General features: G+C 38.4%; 3 protein-coding genes and 7 non-coding genes across 10 annotated transcripts in view; 3 read left to right on the plus strand and 7 right to left on the minus strand.

Moving 5' to 3' along the window:
• LOC145503235 (TBC1 domain family member 22B-like) overlaps positions 1-21,748 on the plus strand; it is a 279,621-nt gene that overhangs the window by 174,714 nt on the left and 83,159 nt on the right. The window lies entirely within an intron of this gene.
• Trnag-gcc (transfer RNA glycine (anticodon GCC)) lies at positions 1,063-1,133 on the minus strand. Its single transcript has one exon. It is a non-coding gene; the product is annotated as a tRNA-Gly (tRNA).
• Trnac-gca (transfer RNA cysteine (anticodon GCA)) lies at positions 1,653-1,724 on the plus strand. The gene has a single exon. It is a non-coding gene; the product is annotated as a tRNA-Cys (tRNA).
• Trnag-gcc (transfer RNA glycine (anticodon GCC)) lies at positions 2,159-2,229 on the minus strand. Its single transcript has one exon. It is a non-coding gene; the product is annotated as a tRNA-Gly (tRNA).
• Trnac-gca (transfer RNA cysteine (anticodon GCA)) lies at positions 3,481-3,552 on the plus strand. The gene has a single exon. It is a non-coding gene; the product is annotated as a tRNA-Cys (tRNA).
• On the minus strand, positions 3,988-4,058 carry Trnag-gcc (transfer RNA glycine (anticodon GCC)). The gene has a single exon. It is a non-coding gene; the product is annotated as a tRNA-Gly (tRNA).
• Positions 5,536-5,606, minus strand: Trnag-gcc (transfer RNA glycine (anticodon GCC)). The gene has a single exon. It is a non-coding gene; the product is annotated as a tRNA-Gly (tRNA).
• LOC145503065 (melanocortin receptor 4-like) lies at positions 7,006-9,574 on the minus strand. The gene has a single exon (XM_081482489.1). The coding sequence runs from the start codon at positions 9,428-9,430 to the stop codon at positions 8,522-8,524; it is 909 nt and encodes a 302-aa protein (XP_081338615.1). The 5' UTR covers positions 9,431-9,574; the 3' UTR covers positions 7,006-8,521.
• On the minus strand, positions 7,448-7,518 carry Trnag-gcc (transfer RNA glycine (anticodon GCC)). The gene has a single exon. It is a non-coding gene; the product is annotated as a tRNA-Gly (tRNA).
• Positions 11,041-12,734, minus strand: LOC145460171 (melanocortin receptor 4-like). Its single transcript, XM_081444904.1, has one exon. It carries the CDS (start codon positions 12,466-12,468, stop codon positions 11,551-11,553), a length of 918 nt encoding a protein of 305 aa, XP_081301030.1. The 5' UTR covers positions 12,469-12,734; the 3' UTR covers positions 11,041-11,550.

Raw genomic sequence — 21,748 nt, forward strand, 5'->3', positions numbered from 1 at the left:
AAATTTCTCTGTCTAATATAAATATGGACCAATTCTCAGTGTAGAACAAAAAACAATCGTCGGAAACGTGAATCTAGCAAGCAATCGTGACTACAATCATGGTGCTAGTATAAGGATTTATAGATCGTTTTCACTGTCACGTAATAAATAAATAAATCGAAAACCACCCAGTGGAAAAAGCTATGAAATTATGATGTTATAGAAGATAACTAAATAAGCCACTTCTCCAAGTTTTAGGCCTGTGCGTTTCCCCAAACTTCAGATATTCGCAAATATTTACAGAGCCCAGTATGAAAACGCCATGTTGGTGTACCTCCGTGGTACACCAATATGGCGGCCGGTAAATAGTGTAAACATCTGGAACTTACTTTGGCTATCTAGGTGACTGATTATCAGTACTGATCAAACAAGCATTTACATAAGCACTTTTCCTAATGCTCTAACTTCTAAAAAGGCTCAAAATCATGGGATAAGTATATAGTTTTCGACAAACTCGATCATAGCCTTGTGTCACGTATCTCCATCCCCTGAAATTCAAAATGCTCTGGATGCCAAACGAAGCACGCTATTGAGCTGTAAAATTGTAAACAGATAGAAATATACCGCCTCTTATGCCTGATGAGGATGAAAACTTTGGTGGCTCTTTAGTTTTGGATTTTAGAAAGTGATGACGTCACGTGAAAACGATCTACTGGGTGTAAACAAGGTGCTGTTACTCCTAAACCAACGTGGGGACCCCTCATTTTTATTTCAAAATTTAAGTTCCTACAATATAACCAATCAATAGGCAAATTTTCACAAAAATCTCAGTGCGGGTTCTATTTCAGTGGAATGAACTTAAGCCAAGCCATAACTAACTATGGCCAAGCACAATCGAAGCCAGTTAAGATACGAGGCTGATCAAGCAGCTGGGAATGTCTTTCCAAAACCGATATGAACCAGAATTTCGGTTTGTGGGAACCAACTTTCATCAGGGGCTGAGAAAGCCTGGTAAAGATTGAAATGCGACAGACGACACGCTGTTTATGGTAAAGAAATATAAAATAGGACGTAAAGAAACTTTGCACTGGCCGGGAATCGAACCCGGGCCTCCCGCGTGGCAGGCGAGAATTCTACCACTGAACCACCAGTGCTTGTCTGAGTACAGCCACTTGTGGCGAAGACTCTTCTTTTGATAACAAACTTAAAACTGCAAATACGCAGATAGGAAAAGACCTATAAGTGAAACTGAACCCGCGTCACTTTGTCATCCAATTAGAATTAAAACCAAAACCAATCGCGACTCGCTCGCACACGTTTCCCGCGCTTTGCGTCAGCTACGTATGCATTTATAAAATACTTGAAATATTACGTGCGCTCTCATTGGTCGATAGATGTGTTTAGCCGAGAGCCGTGTGAACACGGTTGTGACGTTTAAGATTTGCGCGCAGTTTTGAGAAATATCTTATAAAAGCAATAAAGAGTTTTTTTTCCGTGTTTACATATAGCTTCATCTAAACACTTGGAAAGAAACGCACTCTATTACTTTTGTAAAATATTTCTAAAAAATACTCGCGAATCTTAGATATAAAATTGCTCTACGTCGACAAGTTTTACCTGTAGTTAACTCTCACGGGCTTAGAATAGGAACATCATTATCTAGTTGTATACAAGGGGGCATGGCTCAGTGGTAGAGCATTCGACTGCAGATCGAGAGGTCACCGGTTCAAACCCGGTTGCCCTTTTTAGTTTGGTCTTATTTTGTCCTTGCTTTTGCCCAATTAGAAAAGTGGTTCCCCCACAATGCGGTCGGCAAACTAATTCAGTACTTCGTTTAACTGGTTGACGTTGTGTTTTGCTTAATAAAAGCAATACGTTCTTTTATCACACTTAGGCTTCACTGAACTGGAAAACCATTTTCAACTTCATGAACTTGAGTAGGCAAGAAACAAACACTTAGGCCAAGCACAATCAAAGCCCTAATGAACAAAATTTTACAAGATGTGAGGCTGATCAAGCAGCTGGGAATGTTTTCTTCTCAACATTTATGTGACCCAAAATTTCGGTTTGTGGAAACTAACTTTCATCAGGGACTAAGAAAGCTTAGTCAAGATTGAAACGCGATAGACCATAGCCTGTTAATGGTAAACGAAAATAAAATAGTGGCATAAAGAAAATTTGCACTGGCCGGGAATCGAACCCGGGCCTCCCGCGTGGCAGGCGAGATTTCTACGACTGAACCACCAGTGCTTGTCTGATTACACTTACTAGTTACAAGAGAACGGTTGGATTGGTAACAAACTTAAAACTACTAAGACGTCGATATATGTAGGAAAAGTCCTATCTGAAGTTACAGCAATTATAACAGTTAAGTTGTTTTGAGTGGCCATGTAATTCACCTTTGCACTGCTTTTGGTTGTGTTACTACGCTAAGTGATTGGCTTAAAGAATTCGCGCCACTTTGTCATCCAATTAGAAGTAAAACCAAAACCAATCGTGACTCGCTCGCACACGTTTCCTGCGTTTTGCGTCAGCTACACGTGCATTTGTAAAATAACTGAGATATTACGCGCACTCTCATTGGTCGATAGGTATGTTTAGATGAGAGTCCGTAAGCACGGTTGTGGCGTTTAAGATTCTCGCGTATTTTTGAGAAATATTTTATAAAAACAATACAGCACTTTCTCCGGGTTAACAAAGCCTCGTCTAAAACGAGGGAGGCTAGGACAATTCTCTAAAGTTATACAAATCCTCGACTGCGTCTCGAGTTTGCATTTAACAAATTGAGGTTGGTTTTTCTTGCGTCTGTTTTGTTATTGATCACGAATTTCGTCATAACATTGTCAAAGTAGCTGTGGATCTACTTTGACAATGTTATGGCGAAATTCATGGTCAATAACAGAACAGACGCATTAAAAACTGACATCAGTTTGTTTTTTTACGATATCAAATTGTCAAACTGTCCGCTCTCGTTTGTTGATGCATCGCATAAATTTTAAATTCATGTCTGTCCGCTTATTGACAATAAAAATTAGCCAATGAGCGCCCGAGAATTTCTGCAGTTATCGTTTAAAAAACTGTCTCAAAACCTTCCTCGTGTTTAGATCAGGCTATGTAAGCACGGAAAAAGTGCTCTATTGCTTTTATGAAATATTTCTCCTAAAAACACACAAGTCTTAAAAGGCCCTAGTCAGCCACACCTTTGTTTTTGTTTACATCCGAGAGTTTGGCTATTATATTTCATTCCGAGCATGTCGAAACGAAAGAAATCACTGTGAAACTACTAAAGATAATTGAACATACTTTCAGGAACACAACTTACCGTAAAGTAATAAGATTTCGTTTCACCATGCTTTATCAATAATTTCGATGGTATCGAAAACGGCGGAGGCTGACTAGGGCCCTTTAAACATAAAATTTTTCTCCGGTCGACAAGTTTTACTTGCAGTTAACTCTCACGGGTTAAAAATAAAAAAAACTTTAACGCCTTGTTGTATACAAGGGGGCATAGCTCAGTGGTAGAGCATTCGACTGCAGATCGAGAGGTCACCGGTTCAATCCCAGTTGTCCCCTTTAGCTTTCTTTCACTTTTCCGCTGCTTTTGTCTAATTTGAAAGGTAGTTCCCGTCCACTGTGGTTAGCAAACTAATTCATGATCTGTACCCTGTTTAACTTTTTGATGCTGTGTCTTGCTTAATAAAATAATATGCTTTTCCAACACGCGTAGGGCTCCATGGACTAGAAAACCATTTTCAACTTTGAGTAGGCAACAACCAAACACTGAAGCCAAGCACAATCGAAGCCTCAGTGAACAAAATTTAAAGAGATGTGAGTCTGATCAAGCAGCTGAGAATGTTTTCTTCAGTCTCAATACCAATGTGACCCAAAATTTCGGTTTGTGGAAACTAACTTTCATCAGGGACTGGGAAAGCTTAAACAAGATTGAAATGCGATATACCATAGGCTGTTAATGGTAAACGAAAATAAACTAGTGGGATAAAGAAAGTCTGCACTAGCCGGGAATCGAACCCGGGCCTCCCGCGTGGCAGGCGAGAATTCTACCACTGAACCACCAGTGCTTGTCTGAACAGGCTCACTAGTTATAAGAGGACTCTTAGTTTGGTAACAAACTTAAAACTATTAATAGAGGTTTTGCACGGCAGCCATATTGCATGGCAGGAACAATACATTCTTTTTCGTATTGGAAAAAATGTTCTTTCCAATGCAGTACATTTTCATTGTTCCTGCCATGCAACATGGCTGCCGTGCAAAACTTCTTTACGTAGATAGGAAGAGACTAATCTGAAGTCACACCAATATTGGTGCTGTTAAATTGTTTTCACTAGTGTGCTGATGTAATTCACATTTGCAGTGTTTTTGGTTGCGTTACTATCTACTTGCTACGCTGAGCGATTGGCTTAAAAAACTCGCGCCACTTTTTCATCCAATCAGAATTAAAACCAAAACCAATCGTGACTCGCTCTAACACGTTTCAAGCGCTTCGCGTCAGCTACATGTGCATTTATAAAATAACTGAGATATTACGGGCGCTCTCATTGGTCGATAGGTGTGTTTAGATGACAGTAAGTAAGCACGGTTGTAGCACTAGTCGGGAATCGAACCCGGGCCTCCCGCGTGGCAGGCGAGAATTCTACCACTGGCCACCAGTGCTACATACTCTACAAAGCGGGAATGGAGGCGAAAGCTTTCGCCACCAATAGATTTTACAGGGGCCAGGAGCCATCCTGAAAGGGGCTTAATAAAAAGAATCTGCTCTTTTATCACACTTAGGCTTCATTGAACAAGGAAACTTTTTTTCCATGGGCGTAGCGTCCAATTCCGCACGTACGCTCGTGCGTACAACTGAAATCTGGAAAAATATTTTCTTATTCCCTGCAAGTTTTTTTTAAAGTTGCCATAAAGTCCAACCGATTTTTAAATGTCAAATTGTTGTCTGTGTGTGTAAGGCTCTCCGGTACCTTTTCACAAAACCCATAAACGTCAAGAAACGTAATAGTAGAGTGAAAACAAAAGCAAAAAATTCTACCCTCCACGGCCCTCACACCTGTAAACGTTGTAAGCCCTATGTTTAGACCATTGTTTTACTCCCTATTTTTGTTTTGGCTTGCCGAAAACTCCGGCTAGGGATGGGTAAAATTAACAACTAACTATGCATTTTCCCTCGCGTTGATTTATTGAAATGTCCCTCCGAAATTGTAGGAAATGGCATTTCCGAGACCTTAGATTTCAAATTTTTTGAGGGAGTCCCCTAGTTACGTTTGAAGCACCATTCTTGTGCGTATACCTTCACAATCTCACGGTACGCCCCTGTTTTCAACTCCATGAACTTGAATAGGCAAGAACCAAACACTATCGAAGCCTTAATGAACAAAACTTTACAAGATGTGAGGCTGATCAAGCAGCTGGGAATGATTTCTTTCGTTTTGTGGAAACCAACTTTCATCAGAGCCTGAGAATGCCTAGTCAAGAGTGAAATGCGATAGACCATAGGCTGTTAATGGTAAACGAAAACAAAATAGTGGCATAAAGAAAAATTGCATTGGCCGGTAATCGAACCCGGGCCTCCCGCGTGGCAGGCAAGAATTCTACCACTGAATTACCAGTGCTTGGCTGTTAACACTCTCTCTAAACAAGAGAAATCATGCTTGTTAACAATTTGAAACCTACTAAACGTAGATAGGAAAAGACTCATCTGAATTGGCAGCAATTAGAGCAGTTTTAAAGTTGTTTTCACTTGACGGTCGAAGTAATTCATTTTTTGCATCCAATCGTGACTCGCTCGCACAAGCTTCCCATCGGCTACATATGTATTTATAAATTAACTGAATATTACACGCGCTCTCATTGGTTGATAGGTGTGTTTGAATGAGAGTTTGTAAGCAATGTTGTGACGTTTTGGATTAATATTCGCCCGTCTTTTTGAAAAAATTCTTTAGTGCTATTATGAAATATTTTTCTTTCATGAAATTGTTCTCGGTCGACAAGTTTTACCTACAGTTAACTCTCACGGGTTAAGAAAAGGAATGTTATTTCTTTGTTGTATATAAGGGGGCATAGCGCAGTGGTAGAGCATTCTGCTGCAGATCAAGAGGTCACCGTTCCAACCCGTTTCCCCCTTTTATTTTATTTTGTTGTATTCTTGGTATTTACCCAATTAGAAAAATTGTTTCCGTCCACTGTGTTCGACAAACTATTTGCGTCCTTTTCAAATGCGTAACGTTGTGTTTTGCTGTAAAAAATACGCTTTCTATCATGCTTACGCTTCACTGAACAGGAAAACCATTTTCAACTTCATGAATTCGAGCAAGCAGCATCCAAAAACTTATAAAGTTAAGCAAAATCGAAGACTGATGAGCCAAATTTGAAATGAAGCGAGGCTTATCATGCAACTGGAAATGTTTTCTTTCCAATATTAGTATGATCCAAACTTTGGGTTTGTGAAAACCAACTTTCAACAGGGGCTGGGAAATCTTACCCAAGATGGAATGAAATGGATAATACCGATAGACGATAAGCTGTTAGAGGTAAAAATAGTGGCATAAAAATGTTTTGCACTGTGCTACCACCAGTGCTACATATTGAATACAACGGGAACGCAGGCCAATGTTTTCCCCACTCATGGATTTTAGAACGGCGGTTTGAATTTCCAAGAGCACTGTGGAAGTTTCTTGAGATCTTTACGATATATTTCACAAAAAATTAACAGATGCAAGGATTTAATGTGTGTGAGTCATAAACCTGAAAATATAAACATGTAAGAAAACCACGCAACAAGCTGTCAATATGTGTTAAGCAAAACAAGAATACTGTGGGGCGCCAGCATATAGCAAAACTTTGGGTTTGTGAAAACCAACTTTCAACAGGGGCTGGGAAATCTTACCCAAGATGGAATGAAATGGATAATACCGATAGACGATAAGCTGTTAGAGGTAAAAATAGTGGCATAAAAATGTTTTGCACTGTGCTACCACCAGTGCTACATATTGAATACAACGGGAACGCAGGCCAATGTTTTCCCCACTCATAGATTTTAGAACGGCGGTTTGAATTTCCAAGAGCACTGTGGAAGTTTCTTGAGATCTTTACGATATATTTCACAAAAAATTAACAGATGCAAGGATTTAATGTGTGTGAGTCATAAACCTGAAAATATAAACGTGTAAGAAAACCACGCAACAAGCTGTCAATATGTGTTAAGCAAAACAAGAATACTGTGGGGCGCCAGCATATAGCAAAACCCTGCCGCAATGGCAATTTCCATTACTAAGCACATTTATAATTTCGATCGTTTTTCACACGTCCTTATCTAACACTACTCGATAGCTTACATGGAATCTTCTGTGACTTGAATTTTTAAAGGATGTTAATGGTGTTATAGCAAGTAGGAAATGGATTTCATTCAGAGGCCCTAATACGTCCCCTGACCGCCCCGGTGAGGCAAAAAAGATGCACTAGCCGGGAATCGAACCCGGGCCTCCCGCGTGGCAGGCGAGAATTCTACCACTGAACCACCAGTGCTTGTCTGAACACAGTCGCTTGTAACAAGCGAGCTGTTGGTTTGGTAACTATCAACTAACTGAGATCCCGAGCTCATAATCTAATTGTTCATTATTATTCAGTTATTGGGTATAGCTCAGTAGTGGAGCATTCGACCGCACATCGATAGGTCACCAGTTCGTTCCCGGTTGCCCCCTATTCTCGGTCAACAAGATGTACTTGTAGATAACTCTCACTGGTTAAGAAAAGTTAATCACCCGTTCTTATCTAGCACTAACTCGATAGCTCACATGAAATCTTCTGTGACTTGAGCTTTTAAAGGATGATAGTGTAGTTATTATTATGCTTACCAAACAGCCAACGGGTGTAAAGAAATGTAATGTATACTTCTAAAAAGTATTTGTTATCGGACAAGTATTTCGTTGTGCCTCTCCGAAAGTTATAACTTTATAAACTATCCATTTCCTCCAATTAAAAGCTCAAGTTACTTAATTTCTCAACCTTTCAGTTGAGATAGGGGCTTCATTTTGGTCTTGGAAAGACCCTCCTAACTTTTATTATTCAGTTAGTAACACTTTGCTTAGCACAGTTCCTCGTGGCAGCTCAATTTCGCCTTTGATCGACATGGATGACATCATACCATTTCTGAATTATGATTTCTGTGATACTCATAAATGTGGGCAAACAATGATTTTTCATCTCAGTTTCTTGCAAGTAGTAGGTACATGATGAGATTTTACAGTTGTCGCAAAGCTAAAGATTCGTTTACATAGGTTAATTTTAAACAGTGTTTCAAAGTCGATAACTTGGTCTTACTTCAACCTAAAGGCCTCAAACTTGATCAGAAAGCCAATCTCAAACATGATCTTTCATGGTTGTGTCAGTTATCGATCGTTAAGACTTGAAACTCCTCTTAGTTCTCTGCGCAACTCCAAATTGGCCAATATAGTACGTACTGCACACTAAGCTTTAAGTCTCTGAAACACCGAGGGCAGGTCGCATTTACAACTAAGGCATTGTATAGTTAACATGAGAAACAACAAAACTGTCTGATCGTGACCTTCACTGCTTGCCTTACTTCCTTCATCTTCCAGCAGTACAGAAATGGGTTAAGAGACGAGTTGAACAAAACAAGAGTTACCGCTGCTCCCAAAGAAAGGTCAAGTGACTGTGTGCGCCTTTCCGTGGAGGCGAATATTGTAGCTACGATAGCATATGGAAGATAACAAACCACTAGTGTAATTTGTACCCATAATGTACTGGACACCGTTTTTTTGTACCGTTCTATGTTCAGCGAAATTCCATCTCCGTTCGTTTGTCCTTGGTGGACATTATCTTGAACTCGTCCTTGGTGATTACGAAGCGTCAAGTATATTTTCGTGTAACATAGAGTCGATGTTACTATACAGAATAACATCGCTATGGAAATGATGAAGATAGTAATGCGAAAGTTGAAAAAGAATATCATTGCAACCGTAATGCTAAAAAGCCAAAACAGAGCAACAAAAATCCATGCACGTCTTAAGGTTACCACCTGTCTGTACCTTAGTCCCATTAACAGGGCTAGAAGTCTGTCCACACTTATTGCAGTCAATGTTAACAAAGACACTCCCGCGAACATTGCAGCCAAGCTATTAAAAATATTGAAAATACAGTTCTGAGCTAGGGAATCTTCTGGTGACGCCAAAAAGACGGCAAAGAGAGGCTGTGTGATCATACCCACACAGAGATCGGTGCAGGCAAGACAACCCAATAATAGTTTTGATGGCGGATGAAGGGACGACACCTTTTGAAGAGCAGCAATGACCCAAACATTTCCCAAAAGTGCAATTACAGCTAGAATACTGTTTAATGCCGAGTACACAATCTTTTGATGTGTCATGATCACGCAAAGACCTGTCATGCATCCAACATTTTCAGTTACGTTAACCATTTTTTGCTTTTCTTTTGTTGGGAGAATAAAATGTTCCTTTAGTTTGTCGCCCCCTGTTGGAGTGAACACTTTTGTAATAAACGTGCTTCATGGAGAAGATAATAGGACCGGCTTAGTTTTCTTATCTGATTACTAGAAAGTAATAATTAATTTGCACGGAAATTGCTTTTAGATGATCATACCATATGTACGTGTTTTACGATGTAAACAGATTAATTCCAGTTGGTATATTTTGTGAAAATTGAATCATAAACTTACATAGTTTTTTAAATGCTATTCGAAAACCAAAAACCAAATTGTTGAACAAGTTATCATGTCGGGAAAATGAGAATGGCGTTTCAGGGTTCCCATAACTTAAAAACCATTGAAGTGCAGAGATAATCTGCCAACATTTGTTAGTTTTCATAATGGTTCCTTTTTTGCTTGTGGGTGACAATTTCCGTTTCAGTAAAAGGAAATGCTTGCCGGTAAAGTAATACTCAAGTACTTGGCATTACAGGCAAGACAGATAGCACTGATCTAGAACAGATGAAAAAAGCAAAAAAAAAAAAAAAAAACCCAGTTTTTTGTGTGTGCGCTATACATGTAATAACCATAAACCACTCCGAGAATTACGGCTTAGTACGATTTGATATACTTTTAATAACCCAGAGTCAATATTCTAAAACGAATTAATGAAAATTGGACAATTTTGAAAGTCAGTGCAGTTACTTTTGTGCTTAGGCTTCTCGGTAGATGACTCAGCTTTGGCTAGGTAGGATGATGTATTTGAGCGTCTTTTTAAATAATATTATGTAGGCATTATCGACGTAGCCATGCTTTGGTTGTGTTTCGTGCCACAGTATGATTTTATTCGGTTTGAGTGACATAAGGAACATAAGTTATGTTATCAGCCTTCCGCTTCAGCTGATAAAACTAAAATCTACCTTTTTACTCCGGACACCATAGGAAAATGATAAAATAACTGATCAAACTGTATACCCTTGTACTCTGTACAAGGTTCTACTTCACTCGTACCATTATTTACGTTGTTAGGTACAACTGCTACATACAAGAGATGACGTCTTTAGTTTATATTTTAATTCCCTCACTGTCTTTTTAACTTATATAATCAACACAATTTCGAGAAGGAGGCCATTTCAGCCCATTTCAGCGATTCATAGCTTGATAATAAAACCTTTCATCTACAGAGGATTCAAATACTCAAGTGTGTGGCTCAACAAAGAAAAGATTTTACTCTCCCGACAAGATAATCGGTACCAAATTGAGCTTTCTTCTTTTACGTTTGAATGTTTTTTTTTTTTTAACTAGTGCTAATGAAAATCTTGCGAGCTGCAACTCGTGTTGTGTCTAGAAAAAGCACTCAAACTGTGACATTAATTTATTGCAATACAATCTTTTTCGTACGGACCAGCACATACTAAATGTACTCAAAATGTTTATACTATGTACGTTTATTACTCATACTTGAGAAGAATATGAAGAGAAGAAGATATGAATTTTTCTGTTCGAGTGGCAAGAACAATATCTCACGGGTTAGCGCAGCAAACGAGTGAGATATTGTTCTCGCCACGAGAACATAAAATTCGTATGTTCGCGTAACGTGTAATGTTCTTTTTATTATATAGACATACTGATGACGGCGCTTTTGACGATTTTCCGAAGATTTCCGACCACTTTCCGAAGACTTCCGAAGATTCTCCAAAACTTGTCCGAAAGTCACACGAACGTTGCCGTACATTTTCCGAAAATTTCCAAATATTACAGAAGATTTAAACGTAAGTTGAAATTAAAATGTTCAGACCTTGTAACAAAACCGTATTTTTTTCAGAGTCGGGAGACTGGATTGATAGTAGTGGGAGTGGGCAGAACTCCCCACACCCCGTCATTGGTAGAAGTACCTACCACCTGGCCGCACAATAATTCCTTGAGTGTACCATCTTTTCTCAGATTGGATAGGTCTGACTAGCTATTCTTTATCTTTAACAAGCGGCGTTATTTTGGCAAGGCAGAAATTAAAATAACGAGGAAAACAGATCTGCGAGAGAAGACAGAGTCCGAATTTAACTTTTGACTGCTTTTATTAATTATGCCTTTCGGAGTTATCGAGACAGTAAACTTCAGAAAAACCATAACTGCTTGATCGTGTTCTTCATTGCTTGCCTTACATCCCTCATCATCCAGCAGTACAGAAATGGGTTTAGAGATGAGTTGAACATAACGAAAGATATCGCTACTCCCCAAGCAAGGTCAATAAATTTTGCAAGTAATCCAGGTAAAACAAATATAGTTACGGTAAAGTAAGGAAGATAACAAATCACTAATGTTATCTGTACCCACAAAGAGGTGAATACAGTTTTTCTGTATCGCGCTTTATTCAGTTTAATTACTCCTCCATTCGATTGTCCTTGGTGAACATGACCTTGTACTTGAGTTTGGTGAAGGCGAAGCTTGAGGTAAATCTTAGTGTAACAAAAGGTTGAGGTTACTATGCATAATAACATTGATATACATATGATAAATAGAGCTGCAGGGATGTTAAAAAGTAGTATTACTGCAAGAGCAGTGCTAGAGAGCCAAATGGCTGCAGCGAGGGTCCGCATTCGCCTCAAAGTTACCACTTGTCTGTATCTTAGTCCTAACAGCAGGGCAAGAAGTCTGTCCAGACTAATTGCAGTCGATGTTAGCAACGACACTCCACAAAATATTGAACCCATGACATTACTAAGGATTACAGAATAGTAACAACGCTTGGAATTTTCTGGGGACAATAAAAAGTTAACGTAGATGGGTTGAGTAATGAGGCCAACACAGAGATCAGTAGTTGTTAGACACCCTAACAAAAGTTTTGATGGTGAATGAAGGGACGACACCTTTGGAAGAGCAACAATGATCAGAACATTCCCCAGAAATGCGGTGAAAGCTAGCAAAGCATTTAAAGTTGAAACAATTATGTTTTGATTTGTTCCATTAAAGTGTGGCGTGCAAACTAAGTCTTGAATTGTCGTGTGGTTTCCATCTTCAGTTAAGTTCACCATCTTTTGTCTTTCCTTGTCACGGCGACCTTTTTATTCTATGTCATCTTCTGCTCCACAAAGATAATACTAGTTCGTCTAATTCCTAACAGTAAAGAGTAATAGTTTGTGAAGAAATTTGGAAAGTAAACCAGTAAAACTGACAAGTTGGTTACAACCTTGAAAATATATACTTTGACTGGGAACTTGAAAGGTTGAAGTTCATAATTATTTCGAATTTTGATTTGGTTGATAACGAAAACCTATTTTCCCATTCCGCCGTTGGCTATAAAGAAATTATCGTAAGTTGTGTTACTAATTTTAACTACAATGAAATATACGAGGGAAAACCGTCTTTCGACTCATATAACGTTTGTTTTGGAGAAGAAAAATATCATGTCTACCACACCTGTTTATTGGCGTTGATTTCAGAATTTCGTTTTCTGACATAAGCACCTGAATTTGTCTCGTAGAGCATGTGCTGGAGTAACGAGAAGGTTTCTTTTGCAGCTGAGCAAGGTTAAAATAAATAAAACATTGGGTCACCAGCAAAATTTATCCCACTTCAATCAATCAACGTTATTGTTAAATTAAAAAAAAAAAAAAAATTTAAAGAAAATTAAAACTGTCAAGACCACTGTTTTAAAAAAGGCCAATGACATCAGAAATATTCTTTTCGGATGTTTCTTGTTTCTTGTTTCTTCTAACTTATTATCATAGTTCTAACGAAGCAACATGTTTGTTTAGTCATGAAATTAATTGACCAATATTTTCACGTTTGGATTTTGTCAATAAATCTTTGAAGTTGAAGTGATGTGATTCAATTCGTCGTCACATTCGTCATGCAATGTGCCCTAAATTTTAATTGAATTCTACATGTAAAATCCTCTCCCATTAATATAATCTAAATATGGCGTTTTATGAAAAAAAAGCAAACAAACAAACAAACAAACAAAACAAATGAAGAAATACCAGTTTAAATGGAATGAAAAATAATCGTATAAATTTTGAGTCTAGTTCACTTGGAATTGAGTCTTGTGAGATAATAAAAGGGCATTAAAGACTAAATACGTTAGTGCGTGATGGAACTTCAAAATTGGGAAAACACTTGCTTTCATATTTTCGTTACCCATGTCTCTTTTGTCGGGTGGGTTTTATTTACGTTTATTTGAAGAGGGAAATGAAAATATTTCTATTTGCTTATCATGACGGTGATAACACAAATATTTTTTGGTGAACGTTACCAAATCGATGGTAGTGTCTTATGAGTCTCTCTCTCACGAGTCAATGTCACGAGTCAATCCAGGAAAGTCCGCTAAAAGTCCGCGATCTGCTCTGTTGATAAGTAATTAGAGTCCACCAGAAAGATTTAAACTGAATGAAAATCATCACTGAACAGTTCATTCGAAATCTTGGTCTACTTATGTAATATCAATTTTGAAAACAAGTGTAAAATTTTGCTAGAGTAAAATTGTTATTTGACTAATGAAATGAGTGTAAAAGACAATTGGTTAAAACTGAGACCTTATTTCAATATCAGTATCTTTCCCTGCTCATTCTTTCATGTCCTAGTGGAATGAAATAGATTTGACCAATTTTAGTTACTGTAGTTTGGGTGCATTATTAACATTTGGAAGCAAGAACCTCAAGCATCAATCGCTCTTCGTTGTCCCGCGCTTCTATCGCTTCTCTGAAGCTGACCTATTTCCGAGATGGCGACAAACTGATCTTCCATTTTGCAGACGGAAGAGGATCACTGACCTGGTCACGAAGCAAGAGACTACTACATAGCTAGTACCGCAGTTAACGCTTTTGAACTGGAAGAAGAACGCCCAACACATGAGATGTCACGCTAAAATCGCTTTAATCAAACCGACAGAAATCGCCGCCAAAGTGTACCGCCGAGCTTGTGATTGTGTTTTTTTCTCCTGGACAGTATGCAATTGCCAAGAGCTAAAGCAAAGAAATTTCAATAGAAGCTTGTTACATCAAGTCTCTTCTTTGTTACGTATTACGTTCAAAGAAGTCTTTCCGTTTGAGAAAACAAACTATAGACCGTTGTGTGGGCAGTTAATACTTATCTAGGGTAGCGTTCTGGAAAACACGTAAAGCTCATTACGATGTGCATAGGGAGTGTAGGAAAATCAAAGAGGAAGCTGAGCGTTTGGAACATGAGACAAAGACACTTAATATGATCTATAATCTCAGGCGTGGGGTTTCTAGTGAAGGTTCAGGCGTGCGGTTTGTAGCCGACGCGAAAAACGAATGGATAAAAAGGCGAGGAGATTTCGTTCGCCCCCACAAACCGAGAGCTAAGACCAGGCTAGATCATGATAAAAATAGCTGCATGATAAATATAGCTGCATGAGAAATATAGCTGCAAGCTCGTCAAAAAGTGGTATTATTGCAAGGGCAGTGCTAGAAAGCCAAAAGATAACAACGAGGGTCCATATTCGTCTCAAAGTTACGACTTGTCTGTATCTTAGTCCCAACATCAGGGCGAGAAGTCTGTCCAGACTGAACAAGAAAATTGTGTTCTATGACTTATTTCAACTACAATGAAATATACGAAGAGAGACCGACATTCGAAGCTTATGTAAGTTTTGTTTTGGGAAAAAAAAAGAAATTATTACAGCTACCACACCTGTTTTTTGGCGTCAATTCCAAAATTTGGTTTTCTGATATAAGCTTCTAAATTTGTTTCGCAGAGAATATGCTGGAGTAACGAGAGGATTTCTTTTGCAGCTGAGCAAGGTTGAAAATTTGTCAGCCGCCGGAAAACATTTTGTCACCAGCAAAATTTTTTCCAACTTCAATCAATCAACGTTATTATTCAAGCAAACTACATGTAAACACGGGTAAATTAAAAGTAAAATAAAATTAAAACAGTTAAGACTTTGTCAATAAATCTTTCGATGTAAAGTGATATGGTTTAATTTGCCATGGCATTCGCCATTAGACTGTAATTTAATTTTACAGGTCAATCCTCTTCTATTTTATCTTAAAATGGCACTCTATGAAAAAAAAAAATACGAGTTTATATGGAATGAAAAAGAATCCTATAATCTTTGAGTCTAGTCCACTTGCAATTGATTCTGGTGCGATGAAAATGGCATTAAAGACTAATATTTTAGTGCATATGGACCCTTCATAATTAGGAAACAGCTTCTTTGCATTTTCTTCTTTTTTTTTTCACCAGTACTATCTCTTTTGTCACATGAGTTTTCTAATGTAAAACTTCTGTTTCCTTATCATGACAGAGATGACACACAAATTGTTTTCGATGAAAGTTAATAAATTGATGGTAGCGTTCTATGAGTTTCTCCTTTGCGGTGTTTTAACTTAATTGAATATATATACGGCGACCTTCATACATGAATATCTTTCTGAACCCTATCGCTAAATTAAATTTCGTTGTGTGAGGAACGTTAACTAGAAATGATTTAATATATAGTGTTGAAATATAGAATGATTTTATACTCCTCAGCCAATGATAGGCGTTTCACTAGACTTGCCACAAGTCAACCTTTTCTTAATCCTTGACTGATTTATCTCCCTCGAGCGAATTCGAGCGACGAGGTCGCGAGGACGAACGCGAGCGACTTAAGTCGCGAGAGGTCGACTTACTTCACTTGCAGGAATGTGAATCAGTGTAAATTTTTGGCGCGAAAAACATGTTTGACATTTCTCACTTTTCAAGTGCTCTGCGCGCGATCATCGCGAAAGCAGAAAATGATTTCAATCAAAGCGTTTACGAGTACTGTTCCCTAACTCAAATGAATTTATTTGAGTGCAGTGTAATATGTAGCCAGGAGACAAATGGCAAAAGCTGTTCCATTGACTAACGCCTCCTGAAAAGACACAACCGCGTTTAAACCGATCGGGAATTATTTGTTTTAGTCTAGATAACCAGCGATCGACCAGAGAGCTGCCTGACAAGTGCTATGAAATTATGTAGATCTAGTTTGTACGGACAAGAATCCGAATTAACTAAAGAAGACGGAATTAGTCGGGAGAACTTTGATTCTGTAAAACTCTCTTGATCAAACAAAGTTGATAATCGAAGTCGCAACGAACGAAAGAGAATAAAAGCGCTGTTCCCAAAAGGTTCTTTATCGATCGACGACTGCTTTCACCACGGTAAAGTCGGTAAAAGAGCCGATGCAAATTTGCTGCGATGCCTTTTCTTTGTAGAGAAGAAACTTGGTCATTTATTAAATCAACTTAAATTGCAACAATTACACAAACTGCAGGAACGACTCTGTTCTTCTTCGGCAGGTCCAAACTTAATTCGCTCAAACGATCCGGATCACGCAGGAGCTCAGATCGCGCCTCCCTAAGTAAACATACAGGGAATAGTTGGATAAATAGCCTTCCACTGCTTTTCCCTGTCCTTCTTTCAAAGACTTAAAATTAAGTTGGATAGACCATATTCAATTGCTTCCATAAAATTCACATCCTTAAGTATATCCGAGAACAAAAGCTAAATGAAAAATATTTTTATTATACTTGAACTCAGTAGACATTTGCTCTGCGAGTTGTGTCGTTGATCGCGCGCGACGTTATGACGGATAGTCAGTACTTGTTTGTTCATTGGTTAATGTGTATTTACGTCAGCGGTGGAAAAATCCACCGGTAAAATATGGCGCGCTGCAAGTGGGAAAAGTCTTTTCCAACGGCGAAACCAACAGGCCAGGGCAAAATTATTGGAAAGGACTTTTAGAAAGTCTAACGTTTCACGTGCGGGGCAAAGATCATTTAACGAGGGGAGTTCGAAAGGAGCAGCGCGGGCTCATTTTACTGAACAGCGGCTGATAATCGGGCCTATAAAGATCATGGATTTTTCTAATGATGCAGAAGAAAACCTTTAAGTTCGACTTGCTTTAGTTTATGTTCTAAAGGTGGAATTCCCGTTATGTAGATAGTCATTTTCTTTATTACCAGAAGGTAATATAATTAAGGACTTGACCTTATTCACATCGGCGTTTTTTGATCGTCTACGACCTGTGAGGAAAAATGCATCTTCTCGCCTGTGTAAATTGAAGAATACGTATTAACAGTTGTTTCAAGTACGTTTGCAAATTTTTTCTCTTAGATAAGAAACATGAAATAATCAGGTTATATCACAGGGAGCACACGATTTTGTTGAGTAGGAAGAGAGTTATAAAGGAATGAAAAGAATACACAATTTACCTTTGTCTACTGTTGTCATTTCTTACGCGACAAACCCCTCCGCAGTGTTCGCAGTTTTTTTGCGCGTCCAAAGAATATCGATCTCCGCACGGACATGAAATGTCGCGGGTAAATACCTGAAGCGTTTCAACGAGATTCCGCGATTAAAACTGAGAGCTGGGGAGAGATTTTGTAAAGATTTGTTGTGTCAAAAAACACGCGTGGGAGATGGAGGGGAGCTTGAGCGCGCGCTGGATGACGCGATTGGTACCGGTTCAACGGTACGATCATGTTACGAAAAGCGAGTTGAGAAAAACCTTTGCAAAAGACGCTAAAATTCTCCGATTCAAGCGAATATTCGGATTGTGCTGAAAACGTTTGGGCAAAGAGTTGCCTCCCTTGTCAATATTATATGTAAACCAAAAACATTTTTCCAGAGCGGGAAAGGGCCTAGGTACGAGATTGGCGCTACAGTGTTACGGAGGACTTGTAGGTAGAGGTTGTCGCGTAAGACAACAGTAGACAAAGGTAAATTGTATATTCTTCTCATTCCTTTATAACTCTCTTCTTACTCAACAAGATCGTGTGCTCCGGGTAGTTATATCTCGGGGTAGTAGTTATATCAATCAGGATATCCAAACGGCCGCCATTTTGGATCGCCTTCTTGGAATTAACGTCAGAAAAGCCACCATAGATGACTCAAACCTAACAAAATTAAATCAAATTTTTAGGACGTTGAGGTTTTGTTAAAAGAAAATTGTAGAATTGGGGAAAAAAAAATTCCTGTCACAATACCATTTCTAGTAAAAAATGAGTCTCGTGTCCTTCTCCCGGTCCTGAATAGGACTAACCGAGTCATTATTTCCTGACACACAAGCAGAAACATGATCTGTCGTTTAGTTACTTCAGTTTCACGTTCATCGGGGCAGTTAAGTAATTAGTTATAAAGAAACAGCAAAATCGTCTGAACGTGTCCATCACTGCTTGTATTACCTTCTTTATCCTCCAACAGTTGAGGAGTGGGTTTAACGTTGAATTTGGCATAAACATGGATAGTGTTAGTTCTCATGCAAGATGGCGAAATTGCGTTCGTAATCCATTGATGACAACAAAAAAAAAAAGAAAAGAAAAGAAAAAAAAAAGCCGCGATGCCACAGAGAAGAGACAACTAATGTTATCTGTACTCACAATGCACCGGACACTGACTTTCTGTATTGAGTTATATTCAGTCCACCATTCAACCTAACGAGAGCTTAGATGGTGGACGAAGAGAAGACACCTTTTGAAGTCCAACAATGATCAGAAAATTTCCAAGAAATGCAGTGATAGATAGGACAATGTTCACTACTGAAATAAGTAGTTTTTGATATGCACCAAAAGAACCTGTCGTTCAAAATAAGTCTTGAGTTGTCGCGCAGTTTATATCTTCTGTTAAGTTGCCCATGTTTTGTCCTCCTCCTACCTTGTTAGTAGAGGTGTAGATATTGTTTTGGTTTGTTCTTTTTGGACTTTCAACGCAGGTCTGTTTCTCGCACAGGAGATTGTAAGGCAGGTTCAGTTGTTTTTCTGACGAGAAGAAAGAAGTGACGTTTTGAGCAATTGCTTTTGTCATGAATAGCAAACCTTGTGGAAAAAAAAAAAATTAATACCAACAGGTCTTCCTTTAAAGCACTTTAAAACATCAACTTAAGCAAAAATGCATAGGATCGTTTATCGGCCCAAATTTTGCTCGTTAGAGACTTAGATAGGTCAACCGGAAAGAATCATGGAGAAAAAAGGAAAGTTTTGGAAAAAAAAGTGCTTTTCTTTAACTCTTTAACACCCAGATTTTCACTAAAAAATGTTTGTTCTTCGGCATTTTGTAATAACGACGCATTTTGTAATACCTTACGCATTTTGTAGTAAAAGTTGCAGCATTTTGTAATTACCTGCAGTATTTTGTATTCAATGCAAACGACGCATTTTGAAATAAGAGTTACAGCATTTTGTAATGAACGTTAGTCTAAACAATTTGTAACAACGTGGTGACGCAAATTGTAATAAGTCTCTTCACACGATAATTTCACGAAGCATACAGATTGGCCGGATTCCCTTCAACACTGGCTTTATACAGTTTGTAAAATGCTCTTGTTTAGCAGATATCGGGAGCTAAACGACCCACACACTTCTACGTAAATCTATATTTTCAAAAAACATGTGGAATAGTTTTAGCCCGAGAGGTGTATAAATTTCGCAAAATAAAATTCTTAATTTTTTAAAAATTTCCTAAATCTTCATAATGGAGAATGGAATACCACCAGGTGAAATAGTTCCAACCATTGTCACGCAAATATTGACGTTTTATTACTTTCTTTTTCGTGAACCTAACTTGATTCCAAGACTCGGACAAAAATGAGAAAAAAGAACTAATCTAAAAAAATCGATAAATTCTAAAAAGGTTTTTGTTGCACGATTTGGTACCATTCGAGAAGTTCAGCATCTTCTTTTAATAAAAAAAGCTATGTGGAGAGTGCGCTACTGGCACCCCTGCTGCGGAAACCCTGTCACTGCATGAAATGGCAGAATCGATCAAGCGTAACTCCTGGCATTCCTCATAGCAGACTGCTCAAAATGGTTTTGTATGGCGTTTATCTCCTCTGGCTTTGCTGTAGTTTCCAGTTATTTCAAGCTGGAGAAAAGCAAAAAAAGGCGCGAGAAGCTTTTATGCATACGATGGATGATGAAACCTACGAAACTTTACTATTGCTTGTCCAGGGAAAGTTTAACGTCCCGGTGAATCAATGGACACGGTTACAGAAGAGTGCTGTCGTGTGGTTCTGGAGACCTCTTCGCTCTTGGTCCTGAAGAGAGTCCTACCTTATACTTTAATGGAAAGAAAGCTGTGAAAACATCCGATGTATCTAGAATTGTTGGTAAAACATTCAAAGAAACTAAGTCGGCGGGATATAAAAAGCTGAAACATAGAGCCGCAGATATCTATGCGGGGCTTACTGAACAGCAGATACGACATGTTACTTCGAACTACTCAGCGTCAATGTTTGAGATCTTAGGCGGAAAAGGGTTAATGTGTTTGCCGAAGAACTGAAACTGCTGAGTTCTTTCCAGCTTTGACTCGACTGAGACGCATTGTGGTGATTCTTACCCCATTTTACTTTGGCATCATTGACTACAAACAACACGTATTGCCCTATTGTCTAGCATCTAAATAACTGATAGAGACATGGGACAATGACGATCAAAGTTCATTTGGCCCCTAGTATGACGTCACGTATTTGACATACCTGCCCTTTGGCATCAATATTTTTCGGCGTTGATCAGATTTTGAGGGAAGATTGGTTTGAAAAACTCATCATAGAGAGCACGAGTCGCAGTCAAGACGAAGATCTATTTTGCAATTAAGGATAAGAGATGGTTTCTTGTAGCAGACAGCTGCTGGAAAATTTCGTCAGATAAGTAAAATATGATTCCACCAGATCGAACAACCTAGCATGTATATCAGACAAAGTGCAAACATTATAAAATGAAATAAAAAAGAAAAAAAACAGTAAATTTTAATTTGATTTCATTGTATAGAGTGTAAAGTGCTATTATCGTAGACTTTTAATTAAGTTGTAAAAGTTGTAAGTGTTGAAATTAGTTTTTTTCTAAGGTGGACGATATCGTCATTTACATTTTCTTTCAATGAGAAATCTGGGATTGTGGCAAAATGTTAGTTCCAATTAGAAATAAATTAAATAGATTTTGAAGCACTTTTAAATTTAGAAACAAGCACAGGACATCTACATTTCTTGTTTATCGCCTGTGGGTTTTAATTTTTTTTCCTGCAATTAACCACCCACTTGTCAAAACGTAAGTATTTCATGGTAGCATTTGAAGTGAGAACGACTAAGGTAAGAAATTGATGACAGTCATTTCTTCTGGGCGTACAAGCAATCTCGTATATTAGATTTGGGCGTTACTGTAAAATACGCTGCTGAATTTTCTAATCGGTGAGCAAATTTTGAATATGAACTACCCACCTTTCTCGAACATTTTCCCACTTGATTAACCAAGTTCGTACAGCACGCTTTAAAACAAAAATAATCTTACACAACTACACATGCCTGGTTGTGGGCTCTGGTTGCTTGATTTA

Source organism: Orbicella franksi, chromosome 11 (genome assembly GCF_964199315.1).
Source record: "Orbicella franksi chromosome 11, jaOrbFran1.1, whole genome shotgun sequence".
NCBI classification, from domain to species: domain Eukaryota; kingdom Metazoa; phylum Cnidaria; class Anthozoa; order Scleractinia; family Merulinidae; genus Orbicella; species Orbicella franksi.